We start from the raw sequence: 14,027 nt of genomic DNA on the forward strand, positions 1-14,027 counted from the left end.
AAATCAATCAATCAATCAATATATATATATATATATATATATATATATATATATATATATATATATATATATATATATATATAAAAGCAGAGACCTCATGTGAGAATGCATAAGATTCTGCCACGTGGCTCTCTAATACTGCATTTAACATTTTTTACCTTTTTTCATTAAGTTTTTTTTACTGTTACCGAATAAATCATAGTAACTTATTTTTACAATTATATAAACTTAGCATTTTTTACCTCTTATAATTAAGTTTTTTCTTTTTTTACTGTTACTCAATAGACCATAGTAACTTATTGCATTTAACCTTTTTTACCTTTTTTCATTAAATTTTTTTTACTGTTACCCAATAGAGATCATAGTAACTTATTGCATTTAACCTTTTTTACCTTTTTTCATTAAATTTTTTTTACTGTTACCCAATAGATCATAGTAACTTATTTTTACTATTATATTAATATGAGTTGTTCTTGACAATTAGACCAAAAGTTATTCACTATAAAATTGATTACCTTTTAAAAGTAGACCAAACCTTATAAAAAACTCAAGTCCAATTCTTACCTCACATATTATAACCCAAGTTTGACCATTCCCACGTATAAATCAAAGCAAAAACTCTTACCCTCTTACAAACTCTATTTTTCCTCCTCCCCCACGTATAGATGATACTTCTAGAAAATCTCATTCTCATGAAATATCTTTTCATTTTTTCCCAATTTCAATTCAATATACTTTTGTCTATTAATAATATTATTTGCAATTTATGCAGGCAAATTCTCTGTCATTGACCAGTGCAACAAAAATATATATAAATCTTGAGATCCCTTAGGTTGCTGAAATAATTGACAAGTGCATATTTCTAAAATTTCTAATAACAAAAAAGTCTAATAATTAACTTAATATTTTCTTTTAAAAAAATTCAATGATAGAAATGGTCAAAAACATGATCCTATACAAGAAATACCAAAAATACATGCAAAACAATTTTCATAGGAGGATTTATCTTTAAATAATATGAAGACAATAAAGATAATATGCATTGAATGAGATCCTACAAAAAAGGTTTGTTAATACATATTAATTTATGTAAAAAAATAATAATAAATCATATCATTTACATTAAAAAAACTAATACATATTAATATCAAAGTTCATTACAAGATGTAAATTGCTAGGGTATTGCAATAATAAGTAATATTGATACAACAATAGGTTGGTATTACATTTTGTGCGTACTTTGTAAAAGGAATGTCAAATTACAAACATGATCATTTTGGTGTGCAAAATGTAAAACAAAAATAACTATTTCTATCCCAAAGTTAGAGGCACTCACATTAATACATACTCTCCAAATATTTATAATATATTTATCTCACTATAACTACTATATATATACAATTGCAAACTACTTTAGACAAAGGACTCAAACTGAAGTTTTTAATGCGACTAACAAAACAAAGTTTGAGATATTTGATCGAGATGCCGAGAAAATCCTAAATAAATCTACAAGATCGAGATCTTGCTAAAAAATATACTAAGGTATAACTTATTTAAATTATTGTAAAAATATTGATATTAGAGAAGGAATCTCTCATGATTTGAAGAAAAAAAAATTAGGAAAAAAAAAAGATTTCTCTACTTCGTTTGAATGAATTCAATCTAAAATATGGTTTTGAAAATTACATAGTTGCTAAGATTTTTGATGCGCATTCAAATGATAAAAAGGTATGGAAGAAAAAAAAACACAATTCAACATGCTATGTTAATTCTTTTTGCTGCACTATGTTAAATAACTGATTGTCCCAAAAGCTTAAGCTGTTAGGAAATTGTAAGTTTAATCACTTAATCATAATTCTAACACTCTCCCTCACTTGTGGGTCTAAACTTCCCCTTAGTAAGTGTGGGCCCAACAAATGAGAATTTAACATTTTAAATGGAAGGTAGAGTGAAGACAGGGATCGAACTCAGAATCTCCTGCTCTAATACTATGTTAAATTACCAATTGTCCTAAAAGTTTAAGTTGTTAGGAAATGGTAAGTTTAATCACTTAACCATAATTCTAACACACTATTCCAAAATTAACAAAAATAAAAAATTTACAAAAACTGTCACATCATTGAAATCAATATATATATATATATATATATATATATATATATATATATATATATATATATATATATATATATAAGCAGAGATCTCATGCAAAAGTGTATGAGGTTCTGCCATGTGGCGCTTTGTATGAGTACTTTTTCGTTTAGCCTTTTACCTCATATATTCTTATCAATAATAAGTTTAAGCCATAAATGCAGAAAATTAAAATATTTGGTTCTACTCCCTTTTCCAACTTCTTGAACTCTTCCATTTTTAATTGCATTAATTTGATAAATGAAAGGTTTTCTCCATTCAATGTTAGTTTTCATATTTTTTTATATATTTCAGTTTCACAAAATATCAAAAGGCCAAAAGAAAAATAGAACTGGAGAGATAGAGAGACAAAGAGTGAGGAATTAGTGTCAAAAAGAGTATGAAATTGGCTTTGGTTTCAAGTGCATATGATCTAAACTTCTTAACAATATTATCAAAGCTTGATTCAATACTTTAACAACATATGGGGTTTCTAAAAGGTATGAGTTTTTTGTCTTTATTTATATTTTTGGAAAGTGTTTAATCTTTTTAAGTGATTAAGGTACTCAAATGTAAGTAAAATTAAACATAAGATATGAAATAGTATAAGTTTATATTTTCCTATTCAATTATTGTTTTATTTTTAATCTCTTGGCATGTATATTTAGTTTTGCGAATTAGAAATTATAAACCTTAAATTTTAGATGTTTAGCCTTCAAAAGTTCACGTGTTTTCTTAAAAAAAAACACTTTTAAAAAAAAAGGAAATAAAAAAAATTTATATTGAAAACGGTCAAATGTAAGAATTAAATATACATGTACACCTGATCAAACAAAAAAGAGCATATAGTGGCATTTTTAGAGTCTAATTAATTATGGTTACTAATGGAAATATTGTGTTACAATTTTTTTTTCATTCATTATTTTAGTGACGTATACTAAATAATCGAAATTAATCTTCCAAACATTATAACATATATGAGTATTATAAAATAACTAATAACGAACACGCACATCGCGCAGGACATCCATTAGTTTAATATAAATGCAAATACCTATGAAAAATTTTAGCGACAAAGTCCAAACTTTGTAAGATCTAATCAAGAATCTCTCAGTGCCAATTCATTAGTAATTAACACAAATGATGCAACAAAAGAAAAAATGATGAAAGCTCAAAAATTGAACAAATATGGACGGACTAAATTTCAAATGTTGAAGATGGAGAAACTGATCATGACAACAAGCATCACCATACCACAATAACAAAGCATTGAAGAAGAAAAAAAATTCGTAATGAAGCTTTTTATTACATCACACAATAAAAATCAATAATATAGAATGGATTAATATACTTTTATCAACTTTTATTATACAATATTACTTCAAGTTGTTTTTATTATTGCTCATTACTTGAACAAAATAATTATAATAGATATATGTGTGTAATTTATAATTGTTACTTTTTAAGATGAATTCATTATACTAACAAAGTTTTATAATAAATATGCTCTAATATATGTATAATATTTTCCAGAAACAAATTTACATAAAACATTATAACATTATCCGTGCATCGCATGGGAAATTTACTAGTTCATTAATAACTGTAGGGGCAGGGTTTGGTTCGGACCCAAATTATTGGCGAACCCCGGCCCAAATTGCCCCACACAATGAATTAATAGAGAGCGGGCTGTAAGACTAGGCTTCAACGAGTTAAAGAACGTCCACAATGGGCCCAAAATAATAAGGAAATAAGGAAACACAGTAGGCAACCACAATATTCTTAAAAGAAGATTCTCATCGGCCAAGTCTGAGGAGGTTAGTTCTTGAATATATCCCTATCAAATTTATTTACAGCTTCCTTTCTTTGTGTTACAACATTTTTCTCTGCTTGCGCGAGGGGGAAACCCTGTAAATAAATCTGATAGGGATATATTCAAGAACTAACCTCCTTGGACTTGATCGAGGAGAATCTTCTTTTAAGAATACTGTGGTTGCCTACTGTGTTTCCTTATTGCCTTATTATTCTGGGCCCATTGTGGACGTTCTCTAACTCGTTGAAGCCTATTCCTACATCCCACTCTCTACAAATTTATTGTGTGGGGCACCACCGCACACCCTTGGCGCGATAGTCACTCTACAGGTATAAATGCTTGTAGAGTGTGGGGGGGCAAGGGCCGAGGTTCAAGTCTCTAAGAAGGAGCTTCACACACATATACACTTAGATTAGGCTAGAGTAGAAATTCTATCTTATATGTGTGTGTGTGTGTGTATATATATATATATATATATATATATATATATATATATATATATATATATATAAATTATTGTGTGGGGCAATTTAGGCTAGGGTTCACTAGTCATTTGGGTCTGAACCAAACCCCGCCCTTACAATAACATTTTGTGTATCATTAAAAAGTATATAAAATTTGGAAATTATTCTTTTAGTTTTAAACAAACTTTCTCAAACCCTATTTTTTCTACCCTTTAATCCAAAACTCCGAAAAACGTATCTAAAAAATTAATAAAGCTTAACTGATGATGTATAAAAATCGTCAATGAGTTGATCTTCTAAACACGCAACGATAGGGTACCTGAAGAACAAAAAGGATGAAGAACCTACGAAGAACACCGGTGGGGTGCCAGCCAAAGATCCTCCGAAGGTTAAGTCAGTAACAGAAGAATCTCTCAGAACTCAAGGATGCAAGAGTTGGGAGAAATTTCACATACCTTAAGGAAGGGGAGGTTTGGTGCTTATATAGTGGTGTATAGCATGACAAAGATCCCATGAATACAAGAGCTTTCCTTGTAGAGAAGATCTGGAGTTTAAGGTTCTGAGATCTTAGGGCTTCTCTTCCCAAATAGAGAAGATACGAACGCGTAGTAGGGTCTTTGGATGCGGTGTGCAAGTTATTTCCATGTAGGGATACGTGAGTAAGGAATACGTAAATATTTGTGAGACCCAGCAGGTTCAACTGTCAATGTGCCCATCCATTCGTTAGGATGATGAATCATCTGTCGGCTATCCAAACAACGTGCAGGCCACCCGTTGGGCACATACATGAGCTACCCGATGGGTCTTTGATTGTGGTCCCATTGGGCGTGACATCTACTCGGACGGGTCCACGTGTGCTGACAACCTTGACGGACGAAAATACCCCTATCATTAACAATGATTAACTGGACCAATTAAGAAAACAATTTGTTGTTGATAATCTATTGAGGTTATTTTCTTTGTGGAAATTACAAATTCATCCACCAAAAAAGATTATCAAATAAATAGTTAGAATTAAGTTTCTATATGCATAGTTGTGAAATATAATTGCAAAAGCTAAAATATGTCATCATCCAATTATTTTCATTTAACTAATCTTTGATTTTCATTGAATAAGTGGCATTATAAATTACTTCTAATACAACTATTAAGAATACTTTCTCTACAAAAACTACAAATTTTTTCACCCAAAAAGATTAAAAAATAAACAAAATTTAGTAAAGTCTCATAATTTAACATTTAAATGGATCACTAAAAAAAAAATCAAATTCTAACTTGCAAAACAACTAATTATTAACCCAAATCAAATCAAACCAATGAGATAGAGAAAAAAACTTGTAATCAAGTTGGAATACCAAAATACCTAAATATGCACAAAAGTCTATACAAATTATCAAAAAAAGAAACAAATGTTATGTGACATTTGAGTCAACAATAACAAAAAGAACCTTTAGAAGAAAATATACAAAAACAAACTCCAAATATTTGATATCTTTTTCTTTGAATGAGATCTCAATTTCAATGACGATTTCATTATTAGATATTTTACAACTGGAATCCTAAAAATAAGTGGTTGGGAAAAAAAAAATCCACTTATAGAGAGACAAAATTGGAGAGAGAGAGAGAGAGAGAGTATTGACCTATTTTGTCATGGACAACTTGGAAGGAATAGAGGAGACGGGTGGAAATGAAATCGTAAAAATTTTATATAAAAGTTAAGATGGAAGAGGAATGGTGGAAGTAGATGAAAGGTTTCACAAAACTATAGAGTTTAAGAAGATATAAATGAGAAAATTTAAAAATCTATAGAGAGAATCCAATGATTTTTTTTTTTTTAAATGATTAGAGGAGATGAAGATAGAATTAATAAGACAATAGTTGAAGAAAATGAAAAGTTGAACAAAGTGAAAATTGAAAAAAAAATGCTAAAGATAGTAAATAAAATACTAATTGTAAAAACCGTGACTAAAAATAAGGAGATTACATACATGAGTTTAGTTGTATATTGCATATATAGCTTAGGCCTTGGATCCTGAGGTCAACTTTAATTCTCTTCCCACATACCCTCAGCTCTGTATAGTCAATTCTGACTCCCATGTGCGTGTATAACTCTTTTGGTGCTAAGTTTTAGAACTTAGTTAACCACGCAACGCAACACTCCCTTATTTTAAAATGAACAATTGCCAAATGTGTTTTTGGTATTAGATTCAAATTTGTTATTCTCTCTCTCATTCTACACATAACAAATACTGTCTATTTAAAAAAAAGGATTTATATAGGTTTTTTTTTATCTTTTTATCTCTAAATATATATCATTCCTTTTTTTTATTAATATTTTTTTTTAAGGTGAACCTTATTCTTCTAACTTTTATTGTAGTGTGTTATATTTTCCTAATATACAACTAAATTTTATAAATTTCAGATTTATTATTCAAATTTCTCATCTCTTAAGGAATAATGAAATTATAATAATAATCAAAACTCATAACAAAATTACAATGTTATCTTAACCAAAATTAAAATGAAACCAAAGGAATAAAAAATAGACCTAATAATAATTTATTACTCAAATAATTGGTAAGAATATTCAAATTCATAGCCATGTAGATTGTGTTTTGATATAATTTCAAATTCTTATTTCAAAAAAATCTAAGTATTAACCAAAACTAAAATTCAATGAAAGTTATAGAAGGAAAAGAGAAGACTTTTCTAACGGGATATGAAAAAAAAAAAAAAAAAGCACACACACACACACACACACACAATACCAGAACACATTAAAAAAAAGGGAACCATCAACCTTAATTAGAGTTATAATGAAGAACAAAAATCCACCAAAAGAAAGGAGAGAGAGAGAGAGTACTCACATTTTTGTGTGGGAAAAATATGGTTTGAATGAAAGAAATGATATTAAATTTATACATAATAAAATAGATAGAAGAAGAGTCAAAATATAAGAAAGATAAAAGGATGAAGGGAGTGTAACGGTAAAGCATAAAATAGTGGGGAGATAAAGAGGCAAAAAAGGAGGAGAAAAGTTGAAAAAAGTGTAACAATAGATGTGAACTAACAAGGAGAAAAAGAGTTTTTTTTTTTTTTGATAATTGGGAGAAGAAAAGTTTAAAAAGAGAAAAAAAAAAAAAAAGATAAAAAATAAGTAAATGATGTGACTCAACAAGAACGTAACAACAATAAATATTTTGCTTTAGCTTTTATATATATATATATATATATATATATATATATATATATATATATATATTATCCTTTTAGGTGGATTTAAAAATTACAGTTATTTGTCAATATGAACACTTCAATTACCCAAAAATAGATGATGAGAGATCCATTGGTCAAATTAATTTCATAAATTTAGTCGACACTAAATACTTGCTTTTTAATTGTTAAAGTAAATGGAAAAAATATACGAAGAGAATCAAAAATTCAAGAGAAATACATGGAATTAACGTGATTTGGTTTAATGGACTTATTACTTGCACTGCAAAAATGGATTAGGTTTTTTAATACAAGCATCATTAGGATTCTTATTTCTTAGTAGAAAGAACCTGATTAAGGATAATACAACATACTTTGGGCTTGACTAGATCATACAATGGGCTTGTACACGTCTATTTTTATTCCACAACTTCTCAGCAATTATCAAACTTCGGCTAGTTAGCACCCAGTACTACTCAAGTACAAGCTCGTCACAACTCCAATTGGAAAATACAAATTACCAAATACTAGAAAATATTTGTTTGACTCCAATATCATGAGTACTTAAAATGAGGAAAGAAATTTATCAACCATCTGCAATCAAAGACAAAAGTTATTATAATAAAAATAGGGCAGTGATAAACTCTCAATCTTTAGAGTCTGAATTATCAAACAACGTGAATCACAAAAAATAATGGAATGTAGACCTAGACAGTAAAGAATGATATTGTATTTATGATATTTTTTCAGTCAAAAATTTACATCTTCTATGGTAAGTAAAATAATTGGAGGATAAGTAATTCAGCAGAAAAAGACTGTAAAATTTGTGTCTCAAAACCTGGCTGTGGACTCTGCAATATGAGCTGAAAAAGGCCTGCAACTATACATTTGGAAAGATAAATTCACCTTCTGTGCCAAAGTTTAGTTCAATTGGGGAGCGGGGCCCTTAATTAGAGAGCTGGATGTCTGATTGTATTCAAGCCACCTCTCTGCTTTACTTGAAAGTTTAAAATTGCATCTATCAACCCACTACAAGTGTTCTCTCTTTCCATCTAAATGCCTCATAAACTAGCCACTAACATTATCAGGTTCCTTGGAACAAGATGATTCAACTATTTCTGGAACTCGATCAAGCAAGCGGTCCATCTCCTCTGGAAATTCAGCCTTTGCTCGATTAGTTTTTCCTCCAACAACAACCATAGTTCCATCTTGTAAGGCCCAAATCTTTTGGATGTTCAAGGAAAAAAAAATGGGAAAAGATGAGTATGTATTAAATTGGAATCATGGTTTCACTTATGGCAATATCAAACCAAAAATAAAATTATTAATAAAAAGAAAAACAGATATTTTAAAACATTGCACCCTTACAGTGTAAAAGTAATGATGCATTCAATTTATTAATTTTGTTATTACCATTCTTAAGTCCAGAACCTCATACAAATTTCGATATATATTCTTAAGTAACAACACCAAACGATTTTTGGTGTAGGCGGGGTTCGATAAGAGCCTTTATCAATTGAGTTAATTGGAACCCACTCAATTTATATATATGTAAATTGTAACTATAGCCAGATCAGTATGAAAAATACAACATTATTATGAACCTTTATAATTCAGGTATATAATTAATATTTTTGAAACATATACAGCCAACCTCTATCATGTAAAAAGATGTTTTACCCGTGAATGAGATAGAAAACTGATGCAAGTTGTGAGCATTAGAGCACCAAATCCAGCATAAACAATTGGCACCCCAGGATCAGTCTGAGAAAAAACCATGTTTAGTTCCAACACAAATACAAATAAGTAGTCAAAGAAAATCCTATATTGTTAGTATAGCAGTTAATTTGAGTCATCACCTTCAGGTCAAGGCCACTGCTGCCTATTGCATCTACGATAACAATTCTTGAACCATCTATGTCAATTGGGAGCTTAGAGCCAGGCCGTCGAACTCCAGAAAATTTTCCTTCCAGATCATATATGACAATTGATTGTAGATCACGAGCAAGCATTGATCTGAATCCAAATGAAAAAGGGAAAAGGATATTAGAATGAAGGGAAAATACTGAAAAGACAAAATACAGGGCTATATGGACAACATACTTTTTTCCCATAACCTTAAGAGAATGAGCATATATAATTGGAATACATATATCTTATATCGAGTGTGTGTAGTGGTGGAAAAATACATACATTCCTTTTACATTAGGCGATTCGGCATCTCCAACTGGTAAGAAAGTCCCAAAAAGCTTCTTGTCTCCATTGATCTTTAGGGGTGCCATTGCCAGATTAAAAGGTCCTTCATCATCCTTAAGTATTTGCAGTGCTGAAAAACTCCAATCTGTCTGGTATATAGTGATTCCACCATACCTTAAAGGATCATTTACACTAATTGTTTTCCTCATTATCTCCTTCCCATCAAGGTCAAAGAGCGAAAGATCAGTGTGAAACTGGGACACCTATAAATCCAAAGAACACAAAAAATGTCTAGCAATGAGTAAGAAAAGTGAGAGGGACCATCACTATAGAGATTACTAAAGGAACATATTTCAAATCAGCTATAGGGATCACAATTGATGAGCTCATGAAGACTTACTCTCGTCCATTGGATTAACGACTTAGGGAAGGGTCCCATTGAAAAATACAGTCAGAGAAAAAAATGAATTTTTTCTAATAAAAATTTGACAAGAAGCGTTTGATCAAATTAAGAATTTGATGCAAAACTAATAAACTCATAATAAGGTTTTTCCCCATATGGTTTTTCACTGATGTCAACACAAAATCAACATCTACCTCTCCACTGTCATAGTAATCCATGTAGAATCTGTTAATATGAACCTCAGTATTGAAAGCATCAGTGGGAGTAGAGAGAAACCCAGTCGGGCCTAATACATCTCCAACAACAAAATTCAGTCCCTGTGGAACTGTGACTGAACCTCTGAAGCTCCCAGCTGCACTAAGAGTTCCACCGGCCATTATGAGAAGCATTGCTAAATGTACTCCAATAGGGGCAAACCGACCAGCAAGACCCTTAAAGGCATATAAAGATGGTCCTTTCAGGAATACCTACAGCAACCAAACAACAGATTGCATGCAGGACATCATTAGTAAAAACTACCATCAGAATTTCATACCTTGAGCAGGTAAAATGCAAGCCTAGCCAAAAGAACAGGCATCAACTTTTGTTTTAAGTGTAGAAGAGGGATGAATGTATGGAAACAAAAACTTACACTACTTAATTTAAGGAAAAAAGAAACATACATGTGCACACATACACAAAATGAGAATAAGAAAGAAAATAAAGCAAGCAATAATAAGATTGTATGACCTCATATCCCGCTCCCATCAGAAGAACACCTAAATCTTGAACTGATGCTCTAGGTAGAGTGTCTGAATATTCCTGCTTGCGGATAGCCTCAGAAGAGTCTAAGAAATTCCATCTGCATATATAAATATCAACCAAGTTCTGTGATTGAAAGGTTTCTCCAACTTATTCTTAGCCAAAGAGGACCCAAATATGAGAAAGCAAAATAATAAATAATAATAACAATCATTCATTTAGACCTTCTTGCGACCTTAACCAGGGGTATCTGTGTTGTGTAAGTACAGGCCATGAGCGATGCACCCAGGAGCACTAATGTTCCAAGAAAAACGGGAGATGAGTACATGTGGTCAAACCCAAGGGTGAGAACCCATCTCCAAGTGAAAAATCCCAAAACAGGATTGTCTTCAGGATACTTTTGAAAATAGAAGTCTGGAGCTTCACCTTGATCAATGAAAGTACCTGTAGAAGCATCACATAAATACAAGACCAATTTCTAATTATAACACATCAGGGCAAAATTACAGACAATACTTTATGAAGCTAAAGCAGTTTGACAACATGGCTATCCCTTTATGTTGTAAAATCTCATATACAAGGTCTTTTTGTTGGAAATTATAATTCACTGTCCAATTATTGAAGACCAAATCAAGTTATAATTTGCCAGAGAATATAATGGGATTGGTTAATAAATGAAGAAAATGTTTGCTAGAGAATATCATGGGATTTATGCAATCAATACGCAATTCAAATTTAAATTGACATTGTCTTTTGTGTATACTCTTCATTATAAATAAGGATTCCATGGCAATGTATTATCAAGAAAGATGTATGAGAAAATGTAGTGTTTTGGACTCTTGTCCCATGGATGTAGGCCACAAGGCCGAACCACATAAACTATCATGTTTTCTCTCTTCTGTCCTCTCTTTTCTTCCTCACATCACAAATTTCTACACTTTTAAGACCTAGTGTCATAATCTTTGAACTCTATCAGTGGCAATTTTGTGTACAAGTAAACAGTATGAAAGTTAATATTTTGGAGTACTAAACCATGCTACTAACATTACACAATTATCAATCTATGTATTCAAAAACCAAAGGAAATCTAAACAAATTTCTCAGCTTCTAACTAACACACACCCCAACTGTACCCAATTCCCAAAAAGAGAAAAGAACAAATACTATCACAACATACCAAGGGCCATTAGAGCAGCAACAGCGAACATTTCTCCAATAGCCAAAGGCAGATTAGACAAAATGCCGAGAACCTTTCTGGGGAACCTCTTCACCAACCTCATAAAATTACCTCCTGACTTTGCTTTAACCTCCCCATTTCCATTGCCTTCACCACCACCACCATCACCACCTTTCTCCGCCAGTGACGGTGCTGCCTCTGACAACACAATCTTCTTGGATATGTTCTTGTCCTTGTTCTTGATATCTTGAGGTGACTTCAGCTTGCAAGTAACTAAGTTGAATGAGAGAAACCTCGAACTGTGGAGACTCTGAGTTTTGGTACTGTATGGATTAATGAAGTGGGGTTTAGAGGTGGAGTGAAGAAGATGGGAATTGAGGAAAAGGGTTTTGGTGGGACTCAGAGTTGAAGCCACCATTGTTGGAAATTATGGAACTTGTGGTCTCTCAGTTTCGGAACTGAGGTGTGAAGTGAAGTGTAATAACCATAGCTGTCAGTTACTTTATCCAAAAACCAGATATTTTGTATATCTCGTGCAAAGGTCGGCGCTACGCTTCGTTTTATCAGTTGTCGTGGCTTTAGATATGAGATAATCTTTTTTTTATTCTATTTTCTTTATTTGATATAATATAGAAATTCTATTCTAACATAATCTAATTGTATATGAAATAATCTAATCACACAATTACTGTAACACGACTTTAATTTAGCTTTATTACACGACATGTGCAAAGAGTCTTTTTTTTTTTTTTAGTTTAAAATATTTTTTTATTTGAATTTTTTTATTAGAGATTAAACTCTGTAAGGATGTGATGTGAAACTCATGTTTTACCTCTCCGATATCAACATATCATATCATCTTATCACATATTTAAAAATAAGCATAACCACACCCAATTAATTCTAATACCCATATATAAATCCAACCCAATTAAGAATTTATTGAGATGTTATTTGGTATAGTAGGATGTATTAAATTTTAAGTAAAATGCTGATGTAACAATCACTTATTGGATGATGTCTTTTTTTTTCTTTTTTTTCTTTTTGAGAAACAAAAAAAAGTCGTCATCTAATAAGTGATTGCCAATGTTTTACTCCACATACTTACTAAATTCGGACTCTATTTTTTAGGGAAAAATATTTTTAGAAAAAATTTTTCTCTAATAGTTTTTTTTTTTAATTTTATTGAATTACAATTTTAACCCAGTTTTTTATTTTTTAAGAATAAAAATTATCTAATTAGATTATGGGTATTTTTGACATTTTTTTAAAACCATAACTAATTTTCTGAATCTTCTTAATATATGCAAATGACTCTAATGTAACAGATTGTGAGTGGTGACAAAAAAATTACTAATTCATGTAAAAATGATAGACAATTAGTTATAATATGATATATAGAATAGTTGTAAAAAATAGAATGAAAAATTTTATGGTCTTACAATAAGTCTTTAGATATAGATACTAGTTCGTGTCTTTGGGAGATGCATTTTAAAATACAAGAAACCTAAAGCAATGGGCCTAAGCCTATTAGACTTATATTCTAACAACCTCCCTCAAATTTATGTTGGCTGAATAGAGTGTGACTTGAGTTTGGAAAACAAATCAATATACGAAAGCATTTTGGTGAAAGAGGTATGAGGAATGGTTCCACAATGAGAGCTCAAATGTAAAAATGACTACAAAAATGAAATTAGAATGCGAAAATTACAATGCAATTTTACATTATACAAACCAAACAACCCAATGGAGAATCAACTTCAATTATATTACATGTCATCGGCAAAAACTTAGTAACTGGCACTTCTTAATGTTTCTAATGTCTATATATAGCATTCAAATTATCATTCATTGAAATATGATACAATTACTAGTTGGCCTAATTTCCTT

At 30.8% G+C, this 14,027-nt stretch overlaps 1 protein-coding gene across 2 annotated transcripts; it reads right to left on the reverse strand.

Annotated features, from left to right (window-relative positions):
• Positions 1-8,258: 8,258 nt before the first annotated feature.
• Positions 8,259-12,650, reverse strand: LOC142642374 (cytochrome c biogenesis protein CCS1, chloroplastic). 2 transcript variants are annotated; one of them, XM_075816726.1, is made up of 8 exons: positions 12,138-12,649; positions 11,185-11,404; positions 10,949-11,060; positions 10,414-10,686; positions 9,814-10,079; positions 9,480-9,636; positions 9,301-9,384; positions 8,259-8,844 (listed from the first exon to the last, which is right to left on the reverse strand). In XM_075816726.1, exons 1-8 carry the CDS (start codon positions 12,553-12,555, stop codon positions 8,689-8,691), a joined length of 1,686 nt encoding a protein of 561 aa, XP_075672841.1. In that variant the 5' UTR covers positions 12,556-12,649; the 3' UTR covers positions 8,259-8,688. The 2 variants fall into 2 exon arrangements, 1 of the variants encoding a protein (XP_075672841.1); XR_012845647.1 differs by having other exon boundaries at positions 8,812-8,844; positions 9,301-9,396; positions 9,479-9,636; positions 12,138-12,650.
• Between the last annotated feature and the right edge of the window lie 1,377 nt (positions 12,651-14,027).

This window comes from Castanea sativa, chromosome 7 (genome assembly GCF_040712315.1).
Source record: "Castanea sativa cultivar Marrone di Chiusa Pesio chromosome 7, ASM4071231v1".
Lineage (NCBI taxonomy): Eukaryota > Viridiplantae > Streptophyta > Magnoliopsida > Fagales > Fagaceae > Castanea > Castanea sativa.

What these genes read in the sequence shown, in the direction of transcription:
- LOC142642374 (XM_075816726.1), bottom strand. Translation starts at nt 12,555, where the DNA reads ATGGTGGCTTCAACTCTGAGTCCCACCAAAACCCTTTTCCTCAATTCC. An exon ending in TGATGGGAGCGGGATATGAG is followed by an intron (nt 10,687 to 10,948) that starts GTCATACAATCT and finishes TGGTTGCTGTAG; the next exon opens with GTATTCCTGAAAGGACCATC. An exon ending in TCGCCTAATGTAAAAGGAAT is followed by an intron (nt 9,637 to 9,813) that starts GTATGTATTTTT and finishes ATTTGGATTCAG; the next exon opens with ATCAATGCTTGCTCGTGATC.